This window comes from Cyprinus carpio, chromosome A19 (assembly GCF_018340385.1).
Source record: "Cyprinus carpio isolate SPL01 chromosome A19, ASM1834038v1, whole genome shotgun sequence".
Taxonomy (NCBI): domain Eukaryota; kingdom Metazoa; phylum Chordata; class Actinopteri; order Cypriniformes; family Cyprinidae; genus Cyprinus; species Cyprinus carpio.
In genome coordinates, this window is record NC_056590.1 from 22,251,724 (window position 1) to 22,275,765 (window position 24,042).

The 24,042-nt window shown below is 36.8% G+C and overlaps 2 protein-coding genes across 3 annotated transcripts; one reads left to right on the forward strand and one right to left on the reverse strand.

The window, feature by feature from the left end:
* Positions 1-6,342: 6,342 nt before the first annotated feature.
* On the forward strand, positions 6,343-9,487 carry LOC109085793 (synaptonemal complex central element protein 1-like). 2 transcript variants are annotated; one of them, XM_042777074.1, is made up of 10 exons: positions 6,359-6,919; positions 7,029-7,076; positions 7,243-7,302; positions 7,392-7,466; positions 7,571-7,618; positions 7,718-7,772; positions 8,069-8,158; positions 8,455-8,518; positions 8,649-8,715; positions 9,147-9,487. In XM_042777074.1, the coding sequence occupies exons 1-10, from the start codon at positions 6,904-6,906 to the stop codon at positions 9,242-9,244; spliced, it is 621 nt and encodes a 206-aa protein (XP_042633008.1). In that variant the 5' UTR covers positions 6,359-6,903; the 3' UTR covers positions 9,245-9,487. The 2 variants fall into 2 exon arrangements, with proteins under 2 accessions (XP_042633009.1, XP_042633008.1); XM_042777075.1 differs by lacking the exon at positions 8,069-8,158 and having other exon boundaries at positions 6,343-6,919.
* LOC109085790 (protein FAM83H-like) lies at positions 9,426-20,262 on the reverse strand. The gene is made up of 6 exons (XM_042777073.1): positions 19,851-20,262; positions 16,657-17,126; positions 15,907-16,071; positions 15,697-15,821; positions 12,813-15,600; positions 9,426-10,725 (listed from the first exon to the last, which is right to left on the reverse strand). Exons 2-6 carry the CDS (start codon positions 17,104-17,106, stop codon positions 10,705-10,707), a joined length of 3,549 nt encoding a protein of 1,182 aa, XP_042633007.1. The 5' UTR covers positions 17,107-17,126; positions 19,851-20,262; the 3' UTR covers positions 9,426-10,704.
* Between the last annotated feature and the right edge of the window lie 3,780 nt (positions 20,263-24,042).

Below are 24,042 nucleotides of genomic sequence, written 5' to 3' on the forward strand. Positions count from 1 at the left end.
ATAATACAGAAATACTACTTCAAATTACATCCTACTTTATCTATCTATTAAGATAAACAAGACAAACAGAAACAAAATCAAGCAGCATTAACAACAATGTTGAAATTCTCACTCTCACCCCCCACTTCTGTATTTATCAAAAATAAATCTTTTATAACTTCTTTTAAATTGCAACATATTAACACTTTCTTTGATACATCCGTTTAATCAATTCCATGATATCACCCCACAAATCGAAATACACATACTTTGGAGTTTTGTCCGTGCATTTTGCTGTCTCATATTTAAAGCACATCAAATTATAACACCCCTGTCTATCTGTGAATAATTGTTGTATATTTCTAGGCAACTGTTTTACTTTTGCTTTATAAACTATTTGTGGAGTTTTAAATTCTACCAGATCATTAAACTTTAAAGTATGAGATTTTAAAAACAATAAATTAGTATGCTCATAATATCCTACTTTATCCTAAATGCTCTTTTTTGAATTGTACTTAGTGTTTGTAGGGTGGTTTTGTAGGTGTTGCCCCATACTTTAACACAATAATTTAAATAATTTTAAGATATTAAGATATTATTATGATTGGTTTAGTTATTAGTGGAATAAAACTCATACTAAACATTAAATCAAACTCATCAATCAGTTTATGGTTGTTGGGACTTAAAAGATCTAAATTAAAATCCCCACATATAAACACATCTTTATAATATTTCTTAGCAAATATCCTTTCCATACCATTCTTAAATATTTCAATATTGGAACCAGGAGCTCTATATACATAACTTATAATTCAATTTTTATTTTTTTCCAGAATAATTTTTACTGTTATAATCTCCATTTCATCATCAATATTAGTCATATTTTTCAAAATTGTATAATTTAATCTCCTGTCCACATACAACGCCACTGTACCTCCTTTTTTATTCTCTCTATTAATGTAATTCAGTTCATATTCATTCAACTCGCAATCCACTCCCTTCTCATTACTAAGCCAGGTCTCAGATATGGCTATCACGTGGAATGGTTTGTTTAGACGACTTAAGTATTCTTCAATGTTTTGAAAATTTGCATATAAGCTTCTGCTATTAAATTGAATAATTGACATTCCATGCACAAATTTTAAGTTCATATTAAATTGATCTTCAGAGTAATAACAACAGTTGTTATTTATATTGTTAAGAAAATTATTTTCAGGGTCAATATCTTGTTCAAAATCATGTCAATTATGATCAGTTAAATGTTTTAAAGTTCCAATCTTCACATTCATGGTCACTCATTTCCAGCAGTTATCAAGTTTGAACAGTCAAGCTCTACTATAGTGTCCATATACATTTTAGTTCACGTTGATCACATACATTGATATATACATGTTCTTTACCTTAGAATTTTGCATGTTCCTAAATCACTGGTACTTATCCAGCTCCTCGATATATCTTACAGTCAGCACTCTGGCCTCCTCCAGTGCCCCATTAAGCTTTAGGTACACCTTACAATTTATTGTCCAGGTTGACTGGATTTTATTCTGCTTCCTTAGCAGGTGAGCCCTTCTTGCTATGTTTTTGTTAAATGCTCATTTATATAAACATCTGTACCCCTGAGTTTTTTCCCATGTCTAAGCAGAACAATTTTGTTTTTCCTTTTGTTAAAACTAGTTATTGTAACAGGTTTGTCGTTTTTATTTTTCCTGGGTAAAGGATCACATGACTCAATGTCTGTGTTGGATATTGATACCCCTCCACTGAAAAAAAAAACACACACCTTTCTCAACACAGATCACATATCTATAACAGAGATCCCCACACTCCAACCCCTGATGCCGCTTTGGCGTAAGACCTGGGTCTGATCTCCAAGCCGCTGACAACAATGTCATTCATGCGGGTATACTGCTCCAGGTCTGTCACGCGGTACTCCAAGCTAGCAATCTTCTTATCCTTCTCCTCATTTTGTTTTTAAAGTTCTTTTATTTCACTCATTAAATCCATTGTAATTTTTTTGCTGCTTCGAAAAAGTTGCAGTTGCAATTTCCTTTGACAAAAACTCAAGGGATTTCTTTGTATCTTAGATTTCCTCTTTCTTTTTTGGTGGCATTTTTAGCATTCACCTTCTAGTATCTTTTAAACACATTAAGAATATTTAACGCAATTAACACATAGGTGGAGCTAGGGTTGGCCACCCCACTTACAACTGCCGCTTCTGTCTCTTTTTTTCTTGACAAGAATTCCATGTACAGTATTTAGACAGAATATCTTTACGACCACATCAAATTTGTGACTTTTCAGGCCCACACTCCAACTTGGCCTCACCACCAGGTGCTAGTCAAACAAGCAGGTGACGAGGGAGATTCAGTAGAACAACAGTGAACTGCGGTCAGATGAGATGTTGCCAGGCCATATGTCAGTAAAAACCAATTTTCCTGTTCTGTCAACCATTATCCTGTGCTGGTAGCACGTGCTTTTCAATTGCAGGCACAAATGCGGCAGCGCGGAACACTCTATATCTTGTATCATTTAATATTAAAGCATGAAAGAAACTATGAGCATGCAATGTTGTAGTTATGTCTTCAGTTAAGTCATGAAGTTACCAAAAAAGTGATTAAAGCTGCCATATATGAGTCACATTTAAGAACAACTGGTTTTCAAAACCCCAGCACTGTCTCCCTCATCTAACAAACCCAATTCAACTTGTCAGATCAGTAGAGACTTTAAGACCTGAAGTGGGTCAGAAAAGATAAAGAGTTGTGAGAAAATATGTATGTATGTGTGTGTGTGTGTGTGTGTATATATATATATATATATATACACAAAGAAAGAGAGAGCAACAGAGAGAGTCTACAGGCTTTCTTAGACAACCTAGAATGTTGGGAAAGGTCTTGTTTTTTAAAGGGGTCATGTGATGCTGCTAACAAGAAAATTATTTGGTGTATTTGGTGTAATGAAATGCGTTTATGCTGTTTAAAGTAAAAAAAAAAAACATTTTCCACATAAATTACATTATTGTTTCTCCTCTATGCCCTGCCTTTCTGGAACACATCGATTTTTACAAAGGTCTGAAAAGTGAGGTGTGCTGTGATTGGCCAGCTATCCAGTGCATTGTGATTGGCCGAATCCCTCAAGCACGTGACAGAAATGTTATGCCCCTTACCATACTGTCATGCCGTGTCCCGGTCAGAACACTGGAGCGCTGAGACAAAAACAATAAAACCCATTACAAACGAGGCATTTGTTGCATCCAGTGGGGACATAATTACTGATTATAATGACTTATACTGTCTTTTTACGCGTTGCGTTGTATCGCACTGTGTAAACATAAAATCATGATCGGAGAAACGATAAACAACAAGTGCTACTCTACACTGCTCAAAACTCGAGTTTGAATCATCAGTGGCAAATTCTTTAAATATAAAAAACTTACTTACAGTCTGTGAGACAGAACAATTGTAGCCTACTCTCCCAGGATCAGGAAACAGTCCTCCATAAAATGCATATCTGAATATTTGGGTTGAACTGTTCTGGAACAGTGTAAATACAACTTAACCACTGATTTCTAGTTGTGTCCTCTTTTGGATGGCCAAACAAAGTAGTTTCGCTTTCACAACGAAACACAGCGTCACACACAGCGAGCTTGAGTGAGCGGAGGCCGGCTTGAGAATGGCACGGCCGGCGGATTCGATGAAGGACACATGAGACGACCCCGGGCTGGATTCTGCTTCATCCATGGTAAAAGCCGATCGGGCAATCCACAGCGCGAAGCTGATGCATTTCCTCAGCGACCAGCACGGATCTGCTCTAGGCATGACAAAGTGGATATCGTCCTCTTTTGGAAGGCCAAACATAGTTTCACTTTCACAATGAAACACAGCATCTCCTCAACATGGCAGCGGCGGCAACAACAATACTACAGAGAGAATAAAAGTTGCACCTTCTTTCTTTGCGTGAACATTTGGGTGGCATTATGCAAATCTTCCCACACAGTAACGTAGAGATGTGGGGGCGTGTTAGAACGAGCCTTTTTAGGTAGGAGTGGTTGACTCTTCACTTTTATAAAGAATATCTCTTTGGGTTTGAGACTTTAGTCTTTGCAACTTTACAGATCTTCTTTATGCACCAAGAGCTTGAAACACTCCAAAGAGAAAGGAAAAATTTAAATCGCATCATATGACCCTTTTAAGTAACAATCTGTTCTCACATTGGCAATAAAATAGTGATGAATACATGAAAATTCCTACATAGCCTCTTTAACATAGAAAAATAAAATAGAAAACTGCTACTTTGCCCTAAACAAATAATCTTAAAAAGGGGAAAGGTGCTCATTGTAATGATTGAAAGGTGCTCATGGGTAATGATTGTAATTGACACCAACAAGTTAAAGAAAAAATAGTAAATAACACAACAGGATATTGAGTGCCTTATAATTTTTTCTAAATGTTTTATTATTTTATGTAGTATTACTCCTGAAGTAAATGCACTTTGTTTCAAGGATATTTTGATATTTATACTGGAAAACAAAGCAAAACATGATGATGATTAAAATGATTACAGGCAGATATTGATAGATTTTCATCTTTATCTCAAGGTCCCAGTCAGACTCTTAAACGTCCTGCAGAGTCATTGCTGCCACCTTCTAAAACAACACAACTGGTGAGTATATGTGTATAGAGTTTATCCTTTTTATGTTCTGAATCGAAATAATTTCTTTAGTTTTCTTTAGTATTTTGGTAAAATTCAATCTTACTTGAAAGAAAGTTTTTAATCTGTCTCTGTTTTCTTAAGAATACATTTCAGAAAATATATTGTGTATTAAGTCTAAAATTGTTTTACTCCATTGGTAAATAATATTTTTCTTTAAGTATAAATCTAACAAGAAATTTGTGGTTTACACAATTGCCAGTGGGATAAGACATGGTGTGTGGTGGTATATATAAAAATATATATATATATATTTGTGCCTTTGTGTTAACAAAATGGTAGGCATCTCATCTACTGTCATCTCAGTAAATATAATCTTTCATTATCATTTATGCTTTATTTTACTTATTGGAAGAAATTCTTAATAAATTTTAGTTCATCTGCATCAACACATCTGACTGAATCTCATTTTTGCATCAAGACTGAAAACTGAATTTTAGGGTTTTATTAAATTAGAGAAATAAAATGGAAAACAGCTACTTTGTTCTAAACAAGAAATTGTAAGGGGAAAGGTGCTCATTCAAGGGTAGGGTCTGTATTTTCACACCAACAAGATAAAGAAAAATGCCTTTTGATTTTTTTTTTCTAAAAAGTTTTATTATTTTATGTAATATTTCTCCTGAAGTAAATGTATTTTGTTTTAAGGATGTTACAGGCAGATATTGATGGATTTTCTTTTGTTTCTCAAGGACACAGTCAGACTCTTAAATGTCCAGCAGAGTCTTTGCTGCACCCTTCTGATGCATGGCCTTTTATATCTCCTGATGGTCCTCCAAACAATCAGATGTCCAAAAAAATGAAGAAGAGTCATCCTAAGAAAGCAATATGCACAAACAAAGTAAATGAGCCTGTGTTTAAGGTAAGCCTGTCACTGCAGGAGGGACCTGTTGTCATTGAGAGAACATCTTTAAGAGACACAACCACAGTGGCACCTGAGATTGAAGACCAAAGCCCTACGACCACATGCACAGACAATGATGTAATGCCTTTAGCAACTAACACACTTTCTGAAGTTCAAATGTGCATTCACACCTATATGTATGAGGATCAGTTCACGAATCCTGCTCATTATGCATACTCAGAGCAGTTTGACACGTCTCAAGTTATTAAAACTGTCGAGCCTTCTCTCAGACCTAAGGACTGTGGTCCAGTGGATGAGGTGGTCACTGTCACGTATGCTGATTGCCCACTGCAGGACTGGTCTTGCAGTAACAACAATGGATTGTGACGAGGCAAAACAAAGACAGAAGTGATCGTTCTGAGTGTGCAAGTTACATGCAGTACTGATGAGAATGAGTCTTAAAGAGTCAGTGACAAATAGCACTTTTTTGATAATTCAAATGATTCAAAATAGCAAATAGCATTGCTGTGTGTCACTTCACAGACATAAATATTCTCTGTTACAGGGATTGTGTAACCAGTGAATATATATATCTGTTAACTTGCAATCAGTAACATTAACTTTGGATTAGTATTGAACAACAGGTCTTTCTAGTATACTGTCCTGTGTCACAACTGAGGTCAACCAGAGATACAAACAGATATGCATATATTTCTGATTTTACAAGAAACATTGTGATCAAGTTGTTATTCATTTAGGGAGGCTTCAACAATGTTGAATTTAATTTTATTTCTTTAATAAAATTCTTTTCACAAACCTATAATCTGAATTGTGTGATAATGTACCAGATTTTGTAGGCCAAATATTTATTTACTAGAAAAGGCTGCAGTGGTGAGTAGTCCAGCTTGTTTAGTGCAGCTTTTGTTTTGCAAACCAGGTATTGGAAGAATTTAGGAAAAGTACCATTTTCCACGGTGTCTTTTATTTATTTATTTTCGCAGTACCATGTTTTACCAGCTGATCGCGCCAAATGACCATTTTACAACCAACCAAACGAAGTTACGTGAAGTAAAGACTGAAGTGAAGTAAATTCTATAATTATTGCTAAATCAATATTTATTTATTTTTCAAATGAATCAAAACTTAATTCAGCACATAATTTCTATTACACAGACATTTAAATCAAACGGGTTTTTACGAGAAGAGTACCAGTTTGTTCAAAAGACACATGCGCGTGAACAGCAGTTGAACGTGCGCGACCTGCCAACTGACTTCAAAAGAACCGCGTAAAACCGAACACATCCCCCTCGATATATTTACCTCACAAATCTAGATATATATCATAAATATAGTACAGTTTATCAACTGGCGTCGTAATGAGTGTGATACTTGGTGGGTTGTTGTTTTGTTTGCCTGTTTGTTTTAGAGTTGGCTAGTAAGCTAAGTTAAACAGGTTGAGTTTGATTTTCGAGTACTGCAGCTTGATAATTATTTTGTACAGAGTCATCATTCAACATTAAGGATATTATAAAGACTCCAGAAAGCCCAGGTATGACATGATTCATTAACAAGCTAATATATTCATTATTTTTTAATTTACAATTTTCCTCATTACATGGTGATGGCCTTACCCATAAACCAGATCTTTTATCTCTGTCCACTCAATGGGATTGAATGCCTTTGTATGTCTTACACAACATTTGGTCTTTTTATAGGCAGGCGGGCAGAACCGAAACCAGCGGACCTGTTAATCAAACTCAGGAAGCTGCAACAAGGTCAATTAGACTGAAAATCAGTCACTCAATCAGAGTGTAAATCAACACATTTTATAAAGCAAAAATTAACACCCGTATATTGATTTCAGCCAAGAAAAACCTTGAAGATGAAGTGAAGGAAACTATGCTCCTCAGATGTGCTAGGAAGGAGGAGGAAGATGCATGTATGTGTATACTCACATTACCCTCAATTGGTGTAAATGAGTATGATTCACACAGTACCAATGAGAGTAAAACAGTGAAGATCAGTGTACTTATTTTGCTGCAGTAACTGCTGAAGCCCTACAGCTGGAGGGGACGCTGAATGAAAAGGAAGGTACTCTAGTCTAAAACCAAACAATGAGCCCATAAATTACATGTAAGCTGTGTAATCAGATATATTTACAGTGTTAACACACATAATCTTGTCATAAAGAGTTAAACAGATCTCTGCAGCTCAAATGTGAGGACCTCCAGCTGGAGGCACAAAGGTAAGCATACATGGATATCCATACAACACTTATGGGTATTTAGACACTGAACTTCTGCACTTCATATGGAAGCTGAATCCCACGAGTCACCAAAACTCTGAGCTTTAGTCTTAGGTCAGTGAGTCTGGTAAAAGGGTGTGTATTCACTCAATACCTTACACAAATCATATTAAAATAGGATGACGTTGAGAGCAGCGTTTTGTCATTTTTATTACTTAATGTTAACACAAATGTTTGTGAGATGAACTAGACGGCATCATTTTATTTGATTTATGATCTAACTTGTAACTCTGTAGGCAGCTTGAGCTGAACCATCAGAAAGAGGAAGCAGTAAAGCAGTACTGCTTTCAGATCCAGGAGACCAAACTAAAGCACAGAAAGAGTCGGTATGACTTACTGTTTTTAACAGCGAAGGGAAATAGTTTAATAGTTGTTGTCTCTTTAGATATTAGAAAATAGACGTGAGATGCTGTGTCATTTCTTATAATTGCATTCCATGTATCGCCAGAACATTTATTGAAATGCCCTCATTCAAACTGAAATGCCAAAACAAGTTCAGCAGCACAAGCCATTACTGATGGTATCAGGAATAATTGACCATTCTAAAATATAAGAGCATATTTTATTGGTAAGAGAGACTGCTTTTGAAATTCTAACAGATTTTTAACTAATTTAATTTTAGGATGAAGTTTGAGAATCAGCTTCAGCAATTAATGGAGCAGCATAAAAACCTGTCCAATGTCTTTGTAAGTGGCCTGTGAGAATGGATATTAAACTAAAAACAATTGAGCTTTCTTTATTTGTTCATTGTAGAACTATAGCATTTGATAATAGCTTTTATCTCTTGTTTTTTTTCTTTTTCTTCTCTTTATCCAGACTCCACAAAGACTTCCAGCAGAAATACAGTCTGCAGAGTATACCACTGAGCAGCTGCTGAAGGCTGGTATGTTTTATTATTAATTTTTTGCCATTGCTTAGGATTTATGGTCCTCTCCAGTACAACCAGTGTGTAGTTGCGTGTTTAGTGTGACATTTGATGCGTTCTGGATTCATTCAGATGTAAAAGTCAAATTAGTCCAGTCATTTGGCCGGTCAATTATGCAGTCGCTGAATTCGGAATAGCATATTGGCATTGCTACTCTGCTGAATAAATTTATGGCAGACATATTAAGTGTAATAAGCTATTCTGAATTCAGCCAATTTTAAAACATCCTAAGGCACTGATGGGATGACACAGGAATCTAACCTCATACCCAAGTGTCGGATCTAGAACTGAACTTGTAACATTCGACGGACAGCCCTTAAACAAGAGACCAACATCATTATCAGAGTAATGTGATACTTTCATTTGTGTTTGTGTGTCCATCCCTACAGAACAACAGAAGCTGGAGCAGTTGACCAAGCTTCTGGGCGGGTTAAGCTGCACCCAGAATGCAGAGATGTGCATGGACACTTGTGAAAATGCACCATGAATATCTCAAACAGATTTTGCAAACTTGAGCTGAGTATCTAATTTCTTCCAACAAATATGACTATTACAAAGAAGCAGCGTATATATTCCTTTCCATTCTGTTCCATTGTTCTAATTTAACTTGTTACCAACAAATACTTGTGAACAAATGCTGTTAATCAAATCAACTTGTACCTTGAATATAAAAGTTTTTAAACCGTTTATTTAGAATTTCTAAGTCACAATAAAAAAAGTTTGTAAACAAGTCTAAATTCCCCCAAATTTGCATTTATAAACAAAACAAAACAAAAAAAGTACTGATGACACTATCAAAATTGAATTCCATCATACTTCTGGATCAGATATTCCTCATTAGATCAGCTTCCAGTTTCCATAAATCAGTCCTATGACACATCCAGCAGGGAACTCTGGGAAATCTTTGGTGTTCAGTAATACCGTTCTATCTTAAATTTTGCATTGACAAAATACAGGCTAAAGCCCAGTCCTGAGAATATCTTTATCAGCCTAATATTTTACAGTTTCTCCTGACAACACAGTTCATGCAGGAATGTACGTGTAGAATGTCTGAAACCATTATGCTGCAAGTTCCGATTCCCAGTGAAATAAAATTAATTCAAACTCCATGCCTTACATCACTTTCTCAGCTTTCAATCTACTTTCTTGATAGCACACTGTTGATAAGAGGAAAAAAGTGAATGAACAGGCTTCCTTTTATTTTCAGACATCCCATACATACTTTCCAGTCATCTCTTGACAGTTTCAGGTTCCATAGTTTCTGTGTTCTTTGCCTTCAAATGTACAAGCGTTGTATACCAACCATCTCTGGTTTCCTTTATGCCTGTGATCCATTGGCACGGTCACCCCCAAAGCATAATTTCAGCATTGACATATCCTGGGGCATTTGTGTGGTGTACTTTAAAGAGGGTGTGTTTTGGTGCCTTCAGTGTAGCATATCTCAGCTTCTGCCCAGACTTGTTCATTTCCTTTGGAAGTTGGAAATTGTGTTCACTTGTACATACACATCATATATAACTATAAGGTCAGGTAGAAAAAGATAAAGGTGAGAAAATCCTCGAAGTCTGAACCCTCTTTGTCCTGATTTGCGTTTCTATGTTCTGCAGGGTTGGTGTGTGATTACTGTTATGAGGTATGCCGTAATGCCTTATAAGGGCAAAGTGAATCATCTGTGGGCTCAGATTGGCACAGAGCAAGGAATATTCCTGCTGCAGCAAGAATCCTCATGTTTGAGGTTGAGCTATTTTCGTGGTCTGTTTGTATGAGATCCATGGACCATGTAGATTACTAGTCATTTAGTAGATGCTTCTATGTGAAGCGACTTATTTGCTCCTCTTTGTTTGTTCACAGGAGTACTGTGGATGTTTGGTACAATTTTTTTGTAGGGTTTCAGGTTCTTTTTACAGTTCTCTGTGAAGAACATTGGCCACCTTCATCCATATTTTGTTATCCCAGGTTATTCCCCATCTGTTGAAGTAGAGTGACAGATATGTGAGTGAAACATCCTACTAATCTCTTATCCATCAACCTACAAATTGTACAGGAGATTCTGTGATAGTCTATTTCATTTATTTCTACCATAAATTAAAACAAATAGATTGGACAAACTGATACTTAAATGTCATGGCATATAATGACACTGAATTAATATGTTGAAATTTAAAGAGATTTTTAAATTCTAGGCATACCACAAAAGGACATAAAGTCAAATAATAAATAAACATGTAAAAGTAAAAATATAATTTGTCAATAAATATACCTGGGCATGAAATGCTACATTACATGCTTTGCTCAGAATTTATATACTTTAGGGGTGTGACGAGATCCGATGTGTCTCGCGAGAACGTGACAATATCCTCGCCCAGACCGTTCAAATATATTTCAATTACACTGGCCCTTTCACCAGTGGTGGTATGTAAGATATTTTATGTTCACATCAGGCAAGTGGACGCATGATAAGCAGTAAAATTACGCAGTGTAGTCTTTATCCAGTCATTAAAACAGAATTCACAGTTTAACGCGGAATGTCATGGAATTTGTCAAACTTTGAATTAATTAATCAATCAAAAGTAGGTTAGGACACTTAAATCAAATCACGATATGTATCTGTAAATATAAAGCCGCATGTCTCTATTAATGAATGGCGCAGACGCAAGGTTTCATTTAACTTACTAACGTTACACACAGAAGCGCACCTGACTCTGGTGATTTCAGCGTCTGTCGTCTCAATAAATGAGGACAGAAAAACATGAACAACATCTCCAGGACTGCTCACTTTATGAGCAATTTACATTTGATTTGAGTAAAACTAGCACATACGCAGAGCTGTAAAGGTATACTACTACTTCTACTACAACTAAAATGAAACAAACATTATTTTTTAAGGATTAATCACACAACATTTCTTCCATGTTTTCATTTAAAAAAAAATAAAGTTTGCTTAATTTCCAGTAATTAAAAGATAAATGATAAATTAAATTAATGTTTTATGCCTTCATTTGATAACCAGAAAAATGTAAATAAACAACACAGAATTTCTGAGGGGGAAAAATCAGAAGGCTACTTTGAAAAATAATATTAATCAATTAAGTTGTTTATACATTCAAGACATGCTAAAACAATACAGTAAAAAAAAAAAAAAATCATATTTTCCTAAACATAATTTTTGTTAAACTTTTAATAAAATGATGTGAAAATGTATACGTTTCATGATTTTAATTAATTAGACATGCTTTTTAATTAATAAAATTTAATTTAACTATTAAAAAGGGGTTAATTTTAAAAATTTCAATTAAATAACAATACAGAACAATTAAAACGGAAAAAAAAGAATAAAAAAAAACAGGATTTCATCAAATGGATCAAATGGATTTCATAGTGCCCTAATTATACTGTGCCCCCCCAGTTTGGGAATCACTGTTTTATTCTTTTAAATGGATACATTAATCGTGTTTAATATATATATATATTTTTATTAAAGTGGAAATCAGTTTACTAAATAATAAACTTGACTGACTGCTTCACTTCCACTTTAAAGGGATATTTGTGTTGTTTATTATTTATTATATTTATACTATTTATAATTTTTGTGCAATTACTTGCCTGTCAGTGGAGTTTGTGGCAAAACCTGCAGTGTTTACGTGTTGTTTATTGCTGCATAAAATGTATTAAAATAGATGTTTTAATTTCATAAAGTTCAATTTGATTTCAAAATGCACCTAAATTTTTTGCATTTTGTGTTTTTCAGTTGAATAAAATACTATTTTTCCCTATATATTTCATCGAGGATTTCTTTAAAAAAGTCTAAAAATCTCATCTTGTATCATCTCGTTCTCTTGAACCCAGTCTTGTGTCTCGTCTCGTCTCGTCTCGTCTAGTGAGATAAGTGTCTCGTCACACCCCTAATATACTTCATTTATAAGATAGAAGCAGAAATAAGATATAAGTTCACTATAAATATTGTACAAGGATCTCATGTGATTGATCTAATCAGACTTTGCTCTGCCTTCTCTACACTTCCCTGGTCCCAGCAATACTTGGTTATGATAAAGTACCTCAAAACGACTGTAGACCTTCTTTTCTTTGCGCATACTCTCTATTCTCTTCAGCAGACTGTCCCTCTCCTGTAGATTTACTGTAGTTCGGCTGACCAGGCTCCGGTTTTGAAATTGGAAGGATGAACTGGAAATGTCTTCTTTCTTGCCCCCCTCACCTTTCCCAGACTCTTCAGCCTGCTGTCTATTCTTCTGGCTATTTGCTGAGATTTGCTCTAGGATCACTTTGGTGTCATCCCTGAGGTTGCTGCTGAATATCACATTTGAGGTAGAGGACTGGTAGCGTGATGGAGTCGGATTAGCATTGGGTTTGGTGTTCTCTACTGTGGTTAAAGATGATATGGATTCAGATGGTTTCTCTTTGTCTGAGGGCTCTTCTTGCACCTCAGGGACTGTTTTCATTGACTTGTCCTCTTGAGAGTTGGAGACTCCTGAGTGCTTCTTTTCTCCCTTTGACCCAAGGAAACCCTTTAATCTCTGTGTTTGTTTCTTGAGGAAATCAAGGGCCTTTGTATCTTTGCCATCAGAGTTCCCAAGGTTTAGGGAGCTCAGGCTTTCTCTGGACTCTGCACGGCTGATACCCGATGAGCTAAAGCTGCGAGACTTCTTAAACTCGCTCTTTTCAGCATCTGTTGCATCTGTAAGAATGTCCTCGCCACATGAGACACGACGATGAGAAGATTGAGAGGCTTTGAATGGTTTTAAAAACTTAGGTGTAGGGAAAGGCCGAAGTGACTTAGTTGGTTCCTTAGTCGGCTCTTTCTTTGATGCATCAGCTGTGCTCTCTGTTTTGCTGTTTGTGAGCGGCCTGTCCACACAGACTTCAGATGGTTTTGTTGCAATCACCAGGCGCTGTGGTACAGGATCTGTTAGCGTAATTGATGGCTCTTGTGTCTTTACAGTGGACTCCTCTGAAGTAACAAGCACATTTGGAACTTTCTTTGCTGAATCAGAGAGGTCTAGCTTTTTCATGTCTGCTTCTCGACTTTTAGTACCCAAATCTAACTCTAATTTTGAGCTCTTTCTCTTTTCTGCCAAATCTTTGAAGTACTGAAGTCTGCTTGCTGGATCATTCATACTTAGGGAAGAAGTTGTTTGCTGAGATCTCGAAGGCTCTGTTGGCTGTGTAACTTTGTTGTCCTCAGGTTCAGGGCTGTCATGTTTCTCAGGTTGCTCCTTTTCTTTGATGGGCTTCTCATTGGCGTCCCTGATCGTAGTCAGATCTCTTGTTGATGCATTTTTAACATCTTTTTCATCTGCTTTTTTATGCTTATTCCAGTCAAACGGCTCTCTAGACAGCGATTTCCTCTTTTCCAGAATCTCTGCCACAATAGATGAGTATCGAATAGGCTCACTCTCATCTTTCTCCTCCTGTAACTCCCCACCAGACTTGGTTTGAGAGGAGCTGTGTTGCTCCAGCTTTGAGGAGCTGAAGATTAAAGAAGACCTTAGTCTTGAGCTCCTTTGTAGCATTGGGTTAATTCGAGATCGGAACGACTCATGCTTGGTAATGCTGATTTCCCTTGGTTCCCTAGGTTCTGGCTCCTTCTCATTGTCTGTTGAAGATGCTAGTGATGAACCCGAAATGGCTGGCTTTAATGTGTCAGTATTTGTGGGACCCAATTCAGAGCTAATATCTTTCACTTGATTCCTATCTTGTATGATGGGTTTACCAAAACGTGGCCGCAAGTCAAGGTTTGACTTAGTTGGGATATTTGGACGCTCTCTTAAATGAAGACCTGGTCCCTCTGAGCTATAAAGTCTGCTGTCAGGTTGTTGATGTGGCTCATCAAAAGCATCTGGTCCCATTGGCTGATGCAGGCCCTCCTCTCCTGCATCTTCATAAGTGCTGAGATAAGAGTTGATTCTCCAGCTCCGCAATCCCTGCTTCACAGTGGGGTCCTGGGACTGCTGTACTTGCTCTCCAGTGGAGAACAACTGCTTGTGGTCTGGAGGATGTAGCTGAGTCGGCGAACTCTGACAGGCATATGCGTGGCCCGCAGCAGGCCTCTTGTGGGTTTGTGGACCGTAGCGTCCCCCTCCTGAGATGTAATGTTTTTCTGAATCACTTTTGAGGTCGTCAGAGGATAAAACATTCAGATTTCCTGGTGCTTCAAGTTCAGGAGGATATCCAGGATCAGAGTGTTGATCTGTCTGGTACATGCCATAGTTAAGGCGGTCATTGTGCCCGCGCTCAGAATCCAGTCCCTTGCCTTCACTATGATAGTAATGTTGTTCTCGCTGGTAATGTGATTCCGTCTCTTCCAAGTTGTTCATTACGCGCTGTTTCATGTACTGACGGGAGGAGGCATAGGTCTCACGGGTGCCCTCGGCGTAGCTGTGCCTCTTAAAGGCATTCATTTCCAGCTGCCTGGAGGCTAGCATTGAGTGTCCTGGATCCAAGAATGACTGTTGCATCCTGAACTGCTGTGTTGCATATTTTGCGACCTGCATAGGACCTGCACTTGTTTCAAGTGTATGGCGGAATGGGTCATCCCGCCGAAAAGGTAGTGTGGTGTCAGGACGATCCCCAAATGGGTAACCAGTAAGTTCAGGCTGGCGAAGATATTCTCTGGGATTCCTTAGTGAAGAAATCCTTTTTAAGCCAAACTGGTTGCCAAGGTAACTACTTGTTCTGTCTTGTGGCATGGGTACAAGGGCATTTTCAATAACAAGAGGCTGAGACTGAGCAAACAAGATACGAAACTCTTCATCAAATGTGGCAACTAGTTCTCCAAGGAACAAATGGGCAATGCAGCGGTGGATCTTCTCAAAAGACCACATAAAGCTGGAGAAAGAGAGAAAGAAATATGTTCTGTGTCATCTGTGTCACATTCAATTGGGCATGCATTAGAGTTGAATTCTTATCTATCACTGAGCTCACCTATAGTTTCCACTGATCACTGCTCTGCAGTCTGTCAGAAGAAAACGGTCCATCACTTGACCTTTAAATGATTTTCCTGTGCGGCAGAAATAGGTAATGCCTGCCACTGTCCGTACCCGCATCATCTGTAACCAGTGAAGTCACCATTAAGCCTGCTTTTTCTTAAAATTCAAATTAAAACTTGGGTTAGTTGAGGCAAATTGAACTTACATGGATCATATCCAGGTTAACTTTACAGCTTGCCACCATGTTAACAAAATGATGGGCATTTTGTTCATCCAGCAGAATGTAGACAGGCACATGACGTGCTGCAGCATCCAAAAGATCAGCAAATATATCAACATCTGTGAAAATATCCATTACTACTGCAATTACCTGTTAGAAAGAGGAAATAAACATGAAAATAGCAATACAGATAGACCTCAAGCTGTGCATGAGAGTTGACATTTAAAACTAGTTTAGTTACAATGTACTTTAATTATAGACTTGCTTTCTTTGATACTTATTTAAATACAAATAAAGTTTGTAAGAAAGAAAAAACAACTGAAGATTAGATGATGAACCAACTGATGCTGACTAAAAATCAGATTTTCCATGACATGCAATTATGGCACAAAAATGATCAGTAATTTTTGTTTGTTGCAGTAACCAATAACACAGTGGTCTTGGACTTTGTACTATCATGATCAGCATTGATGTACAGTAGCCTCACTCACATGTTTTCATTTAAACCATTGCAGAAATGCCCTATTCGCAGCCTGCTCGGATTCATTTATTTCATGAGCAATACTGACATTAAATTAGTAGTATTTGGCTGGTCATAGTCTTCATTTCATGTGTGTACGTCATTTTAAACATATTTTTAGGTAAAATGTTTTTCCTGAGGAAAATGATTACTGAGTGGACCTTTCATATTCTTGATTCCAGCCTGACAACATTTATAAATTTGAAAGCACTAACCTGGTGAGCTTTTTTGATGAGCTGCCGTGCCTGCTGCTTAATGCTAAGTCGCTCAGGGTCAGAAGGGTTTACCAACATTGTGACCTCTGTGGGCCCCACAAAACAATGTTGCTGCAGAGGCCAACCAAGGTCTAGTCCTGGTGCATCCAAGTCAGAATGCAGTGGCCAATAGGTGTCAGAAGACCCATCCTGATCTATTTCTCGATATGGCAGTTCTGGTACATTTCCAGCACTCTGTGGTGATTGCACATTGCTTTTAATATGCTCAATCTCTGACCTTGATAAAAAGTCAACTACATTAGCACTTTGTAAAAAGTTGTAATAGCCCTCAACGTCCTTCTCCACCAGGGCATCAATAGCCATGCGATACTCTTCTTTGTAATGTGGACGCAAGTAATTGGGATCCCGGGGGTCGTCGCCAAATGAAGAACTCTGTGAGCGGTGGGTCATGTTGGAGCAGGGAAAACAACCTGAGAAACAAAATTTTACAGTAAATAAGCATGTGGAATAATCAAAACAGCATATGTAAACTAAAATTTTGTTCTTTTTTTTTTCATTATTTTTATCAATAATAATTCTTTCAGAAAGTGTTTATATTTTAGTTTTTTTAGTTGTTTTTTATGTAAGAAAAAGAAAGAAAAAAAAGATTTTTAATATCAGGATACAATAACAAATATAAAATAGCACACTGTATTTTTATTTTATTTTTATAATTTACCATACACAAATTCTACATGTCAAGCCAGTGTTTTAAATTTTCATGTTATATGTTGCATAACACAGATGTTAAATCACCAATCAGTCAACAAGTGTATTTTGAAATATTATTGTAACCCAAAAAATGCACTACTGCATGCTAGTATAGATTGACCCACTGAAAAACTAGCTGTTTGACTCATTGTGTACATAAATTCCTAACTGTTCTGTTATCTTCCAGACAATGACCCCTTAGCAAGGTAAGGCCCCAGTATGAAGGTTTTTGAAGGTTGTGGGCTCTTGTGTACATTTGTTTATATTTTAGATATCGCCATGGAAACATTGTCAGCCTGTTGGTGAGTGACTCATTGTGGGCAAGAGGGGGAAGCAAAAAGACATCAACCGAAAGGGAAAAACTCAAGAAATATGTGATTGAATCAAAGAATGGAGTGTTTTGCTGATGCACTTGTGAAAGATACTCGCTGAGTTAACTATGCACATTAGAATCAGACTTTGAGCATTCTGATTCATAACATGTCCATCACATAATGTAAACTCCCATTTGAACAAGAGATTCTTAAACTTTCGCTAACAGAAGCATTATCGGATTACATCTCTCTCAAAAAAAAATAGATATACAGAGATAGATAGACAGATAGATATACAATCCGATAACATTTCTTTTAGCAAATGTTTAACAATATTCATATCTACTCATAACAAGTCTTGATTATGATCTGTTTTTTCATCTAATCTGAAACCTGCACTGTCAGCATGTTTTCTTCTGAGAGTTGACACCCAGACCAGTAAATCATGTTTGGAGTGGATTCAACCAAGATTACCAGACAATGCACTGCTTCTCTGTTAATGTCTGTTTATTAAGACTGAACTTTAAGCCTTTAATCTTTATTGAAATCTATTACTACAATGATTGATTGATAATAATAATTCAAGCTTATTTGTATTGGTCTCACAAATGGGTGGCACAATGTGAAAAAAAACAACTAAGAGACATTTTATGAAATTACATTAAGCCAGAGCAGAGAAACTTTATACCTGCGGATCTACACTGCAAGTGCCAATAGTTATATAAATCAGTTTTACTTTTTGAGAAGATATGTATTTATACACATGTCTGCACAGACATCGCTCATGTACATACATTCTTTTTAAATTAAAGAACAAGAACATTACTAGAAAAGACCTAGGCAGAAAATGCTTTACATTCCTGGGATAACCTTAACAACACGCAGTGAGACTGACATATAACAGGCAGTCAGTGTTTCTGTTGCTTAATTTTTGCAATAGTCTTAATTATTTTCAGCAAACAGAGTTTTTTGCATAACCAATTTTTTTTTTTTTAAATGAACCCCTTGACTTTTTTATGATTATGTGGCTCATTGTGAAATTCTTTTACATTTGCAGCTGCAACAAATTGTATGTAATATTCACAGGCAGAATAAAGTATAATTTCATAAATACTGAATTTATATAAACATCTATATTTGAACACTGACTTTGTTTTATGTCATGTTGTGTATTTTGCTGACTTATTTATTTATTTATTTATTGACATCACCCGATGTTGTATATTTAATTGTGCATACTCATTTCCTCCATTTTTCCATTTAGATTAACTTTTCCATCACCTAATCCTCACTTACATTCATATTTTGGAAATACTAAACATTTAATAACACTGTTAAATGTAAAATTTGCTAATCTCTATGTATCTATTTTCCATAGTGTATATAATAATGTTGTTATGCCTAAATTCAATTAAACTTTTTTTTTTGGCCATAATATGGAAAAATAGGTTTACTGGTATGTGCTTTCCTAATCCTGGCATGCTGTACATAATCACTTTGCAACATCCATTTTTTCTCAATATCCAACACAAATGAATGAATAATGAATATTCCCTGAAGTGTCCAACGTTTGTCGATCTAAAGACCACCAACAGGTTTATATAGCTATATATATATATATATATATATATATATATATATATATATATATATATATATATATATATATAGGCTATAATTATCTCAGACCTACATGAAAATCATGCTAGATTTACCCAAACTTGCACCCAAGACACTGACCCATAACATTTCAAACATCAATAGTTGGCGTATACTCTAATAAAATACTTATAATATGCTACTTATAGTTTTAAGAAAGTTTATAAAAAGAAAACTGCCATAATTTTCACACAGCTGTCAAAACTTAACTCCATCATCTTCAGAACGACTGTTCAAACAAGTTATATACGTAATTCTCAGTTGTGTTCATGTTTACTTCAAAGGGCTTTCAAATGGGCTGCTATAGTATGTAGAGTCTCTTATCAGATAAAGGTGCAAACAACGTTTAAGAATAAAAATAGCTTTCAGCTCTCGTAGAGTGTGTCTACAAGACCTTTCTGCACTGTCAACGTTCATATGCTCGTTCAAACTCGTCTTTTTGAAAGCTGAGACTCCTGCGCTCGTTCTTACCTTTACGTTTGGAGTTACTTGGAGTCGCCGGTAAAGAAACTTTTTTCCGTTCCGATAAAGTCGGTTATTTTCACCCCCTGCTCAGCGAACGCATCCGTGGTACATTTCTGGTGTCGGCGAAACCCCACCCAAAGCTATTCAGCTTCAAGGCGAAAACCAGCCCTGGAGAAACCTGTTCGCGTTCGGCCGAGTCCTGCCCGCCCGAGCGTCTCACCCCCGTTAAGATAACAGCGCTCGGTTCGTGATGAACGACTTTGAACCCTTTGAATTTCAGTTGTGAAACTCCTCCCAGCCATCTCCGGCGTCACCGCTCACACACAAAAACGGACAACGATAAAGCCGAATACACTGCAGAGAAAGAACGGAGGCTTTTACAGCAGGCTTTGTTGCAGTTGATCTGTTTGCATAAACGGCAAATCAGGTAGAAATTTGCTCCGTGGAGCTCCACTTAAAGTGAAAGTGACGTGCCAAGTATGGTGACCCATACTCAGAATTCGTGCTCTGCATTTAACCCACACAGCAGTGAACACACACACCCTGTGAACACACACGGAGCAGTGGGCAGCCATTTATGCTGCGGGTGTTCGGTACCTTGCTCAAGGGCACCTCAGTCGTGGTATTGCCGGCCCGAGACTCGAACCCACAACCTTAGGGTTAGGAGTCAAACTCTCTAACCATTAGGCCACGACTTCCCCACACCCCTTGCGCACTCCATATCCCAGCTCACCCTTCTCTTCCTCTTTCCACAGCCAGCAGACAGACAGACAGACAGACAGATGGTGGATTGTTACTCATAGGACAAAGGCGCACCCAGGTCATGATCACTTTTTTTTATATGGTATAGAAGATAAATTCATTAATAGTTAATGTTTTAAAACTCTCTATTTCTGTAGAATAACGTGTCTCTAAAGATCACATCAGAACAAGTGGCTGTGCACATACTAGGTGTAAACAACAACTACCAACAAGAGCCGTCTTAAAATCATATTAAAAGTTAATATGGGTTGTTTTTATTACAGGATTTTTCCTTACATCAAATATCCAGTCATTTCCCCTCTTTTTTTCCATATTATATTTTGGCACTTAGCCTTCCTCAGTGAACTATTCAAAAATAACATAAAAAAATCGAAAATTAAATTTATATATCCTATATATTTAATAAATCACATTTTCAGATTGTAAATGTCACCCATTTTTTAACGGCCCACATATCAGCATTTCAAAATAAATAGACTACAGTTTAATATATTTTAGTTACAAATTTATTTTTAAGTGAGACCAAAGTACAATTTGTTATGCAAGCTCAAGACATTCCAAGAGCAATGCACTACATACTTTATGAGGCTATAATGATTATTGGTGACTTAACTGGAACTAATACTACAATTACCTTTTCTATTCTATTCTGTTCTATTCTATTCTATTCTATTCTATTCTATTCTTTTAAAAAAAAACAGCTACGTGTACTGCGCTAGACTAAGTGAGACTTGTCATGGCACTTGTATACTGTTGTTGTTCTCTCGTTGGTCTGATTGCTTCTATTGTTCTCATTTGTAAGTCACATTGGATAAAAGTGTCTGCTAAATGATTAGATGCAAATGTATTGCATTTTGTAAAAGTAAGAGCACAGTACATATGCATGCAGTCACGTGTGGGGGGGGGGTGCTTGAGCACCTGCCCCTTTTCCCCTTGATCCCCAAAGTGCCCTTTTATAAAGGCAATTTCCATTTGTGAAGGCCTGCCCCATCTAAGCATTATTTAAATTAAAGAATAATAATTTAGCAGTTAATAAAATGATCCACATGATGACCTTTCACCTGATGACCTCATGTTCAGACACCTTTAGTAAATTACTTTTAATATTAAATTATTATTATTTTACACTGAAAACAAATGCAATTTGAGTCTCAAATACTAAAAATTACTATTTTCTTGAAACTACATAAAAATCCTTGTCAGACTAACAAAATTACCCCAAATGTTGCCCCAACTAGTTAAACACAGTTGTCCGAACAAAGAATTTAATATTGTTGAAATGTTGAGGCTTTGTGAGTTCCCCGGATGCATTGCAGCATGAATAAATTATGCAGTTACTGTTATAGCATTATTGTTTTCCTGTTTGCTGCCTTAATTTAAACTTTTTTGTTATTGTTTTATAATTATTGTTAGTTATTTGTTGTACTGTGATGTAAAGAGGTCATCTTTTTAACATTTTTAACATTCTTGAGGTTTGTGTGTCTAGTTTTGAGCCCTAGAGTATGGTATGTCCATTTATTGGATATCTTGGTATTTTAAGTTGTTTTACAAAAAAATACAATGTTGTCTGCTTATTAGACTAACTTATCCTTTCACGTCTGTCATTTGTAAACAAACATGTGACAAGAATTTTTCTTTTAGTAAAATAAGACAATCAGCATTTGCATGAACAAACAAATTTACATTGGCTCAACAAAGTATATTTATTGAGCAGAACTAAAAATCTATTGTCTTACTGCATCAAGTTGCCTTACTTTTTTAAGTTTTCTGAACTACTTATTTTTTACAGTGTACAAGAATGATGTGGAGAGAGCATGCACAGCGTCCAACTCAGCAGCTCTTTGGGGCAGTTGTGGCCTAATGGTCAGAAAGTCAAACTTGTAACCTGAAGGTTGCAGGTTCAAGTCTCAGGTCCCTTGAATGGGTTAAATGCAGAGCATAACTTTTGAGTATGGGTCACCATACTAGGCCACACTTCACTTTCACTTGTTTAAATTGCTGTATGTAGCCTGTGAAAGTAATGTTAGCTGCAGCAAGAGGCGTTGCCATCATTTCAGATTTTATAGATATATATATCTATAAAATATATATATGTATCTATATATATATATATATATATATATTAAAAGCTATCTATCTATCTATCTACAGGGGTTGGACAATAAAACTGAAACACCTGGTTTTAGACCAGATTAATTTATTAGTATGGTGTAGGGCCTCCTTTTGCAGCCAATACGGCATAAATTTGTCTTGGGAATGACACATACAAGTCCTGCACAGTGGCCAGATGGATTTTGAGCCATTCTTCTTGCAGTACAGTGGCCAGGTCTCTGCGTGATGCTGGTGGAGGAAAACGTTTCCTTACTCAGTCCTCCAAAACACTCCAAAGTGGTTCAATAATATTCATATCTGGTGACTGTGCAGGCCATGGGAGATGTTCAACTTCACTTTCATGTTCATCAAACCACTCTGTCATCAGTCTTGCTGTGTGTATTGGTGCATTATCATCCTGATACACGGCACCACCTTCAGGGTACAATGTTTGAACCATTGGGTGCACATGGTCCTCCAGAATGGTTCAGTAGTCGTTGGCAGTGACGCGCTCATCTAACACAAGTATTGGGCCTAGGGAAAGCCATGATATTGCAGCCCAAACAATCACTGATCCACCCCATGATTTACCAAGGGTGCCAATATTTTTAGCTATGACTGTGTATATATACACACACACACACACAAACCTGATTCCAAAAAAGTTGGGACACTGTACAAATTGTGAATAAAAACAGAACGCAATGATGTGGAAGTTTCAAATTTCAATATTTTATTCAGAGTACAACATAGATGACATATCAAATGTTTAAACTGAGAAAATGTATCATTTTAAGGGAAAAATAAGTTGATTTCATGGCATCAACTTCTCAATAAAGTTGGGACAAGGCCATGTTTACCATTGTGTGGCATCCCCTCTTCTTTTTATAACAGTCTGCAAACGTCTGGGGACTGAGGAGACAAGTTGCTCAAGTTTAGGAATAGGAATGTTGTCCCATTCTTGTCTAATACAGGCTTCTAGTTGCTCAACTGTCTTAGGTCTTCTTTGTCGCATCTTCCTCATATGATGCGCCAAATGTTTTCTATGGGTGAAAGATCTGGACTGCAGGTTGACCATTTCAGTACCCGGATCCTTCTTCTACACAGCTATGATGTTGTAATTGATGCAGTATGTGGTCTGGCATTGTCATGTATGAAAATGCAAGGTCTTCCCTGAAAGAGACAACGTCTGGATATGAGCATATGTTGTTCTAGAACTTGGATATACCTTTCAGCATTGATGGTGCCTTTCCAGATGTGTAAGCTGCCCATGCCACACGCACTCATGCAACCCCATACCATCAGAGATGCAGGCTTCTGAACTGAGAATGGCACGGTGGATTGT

What these genes read in the sequence shown, in the direction of transcription:
- LOC109085790 (XM_042777073.1), bottom strand. Translation starts at nt 17,106, where the DNA reads ATGACCCACCGCTCACAGAGTTCTTCATTTGGCGACGACCCCCGGGAT. An exon ending in TTAACCTGGATATGATCCAT is followed by an intron (nt 15,822 to 15,906) that starts GTAAGTTCAATT and finishes CACTGGTTACAG; the next exon opens with ATGATGCGGGTACGGACAGT. An exon ending in AGGTCTACAGTCGTTTTGAG is followed by an intron (nt 10,726 to 12,812) that starts GTACTTTATCAT and finishes CTACTTCAACAG; the next exon opens with ATGGGGAATAACCTGGGATA.
- LOC109085793 (XM_042777074.1), top strand. An exon ending in GACGCTGAATGAAAAGGAAG is followed by an intron (nt 7,619 to 7,717) that starts GTACTCTAGTCT and finishes CTTGTCATAAAG; the next exon opens with AGTTAAACAGATCTCTGCAG. An exon ending in CTCCAGCTGGAGGCACAAAG is followed by an intron (nt 7,773 to 8,068) that starts GTAAGCATACAT and finishes GTAACTCTGTAG; the next exon opens with GCAGCTTGAGCTGAACCATC.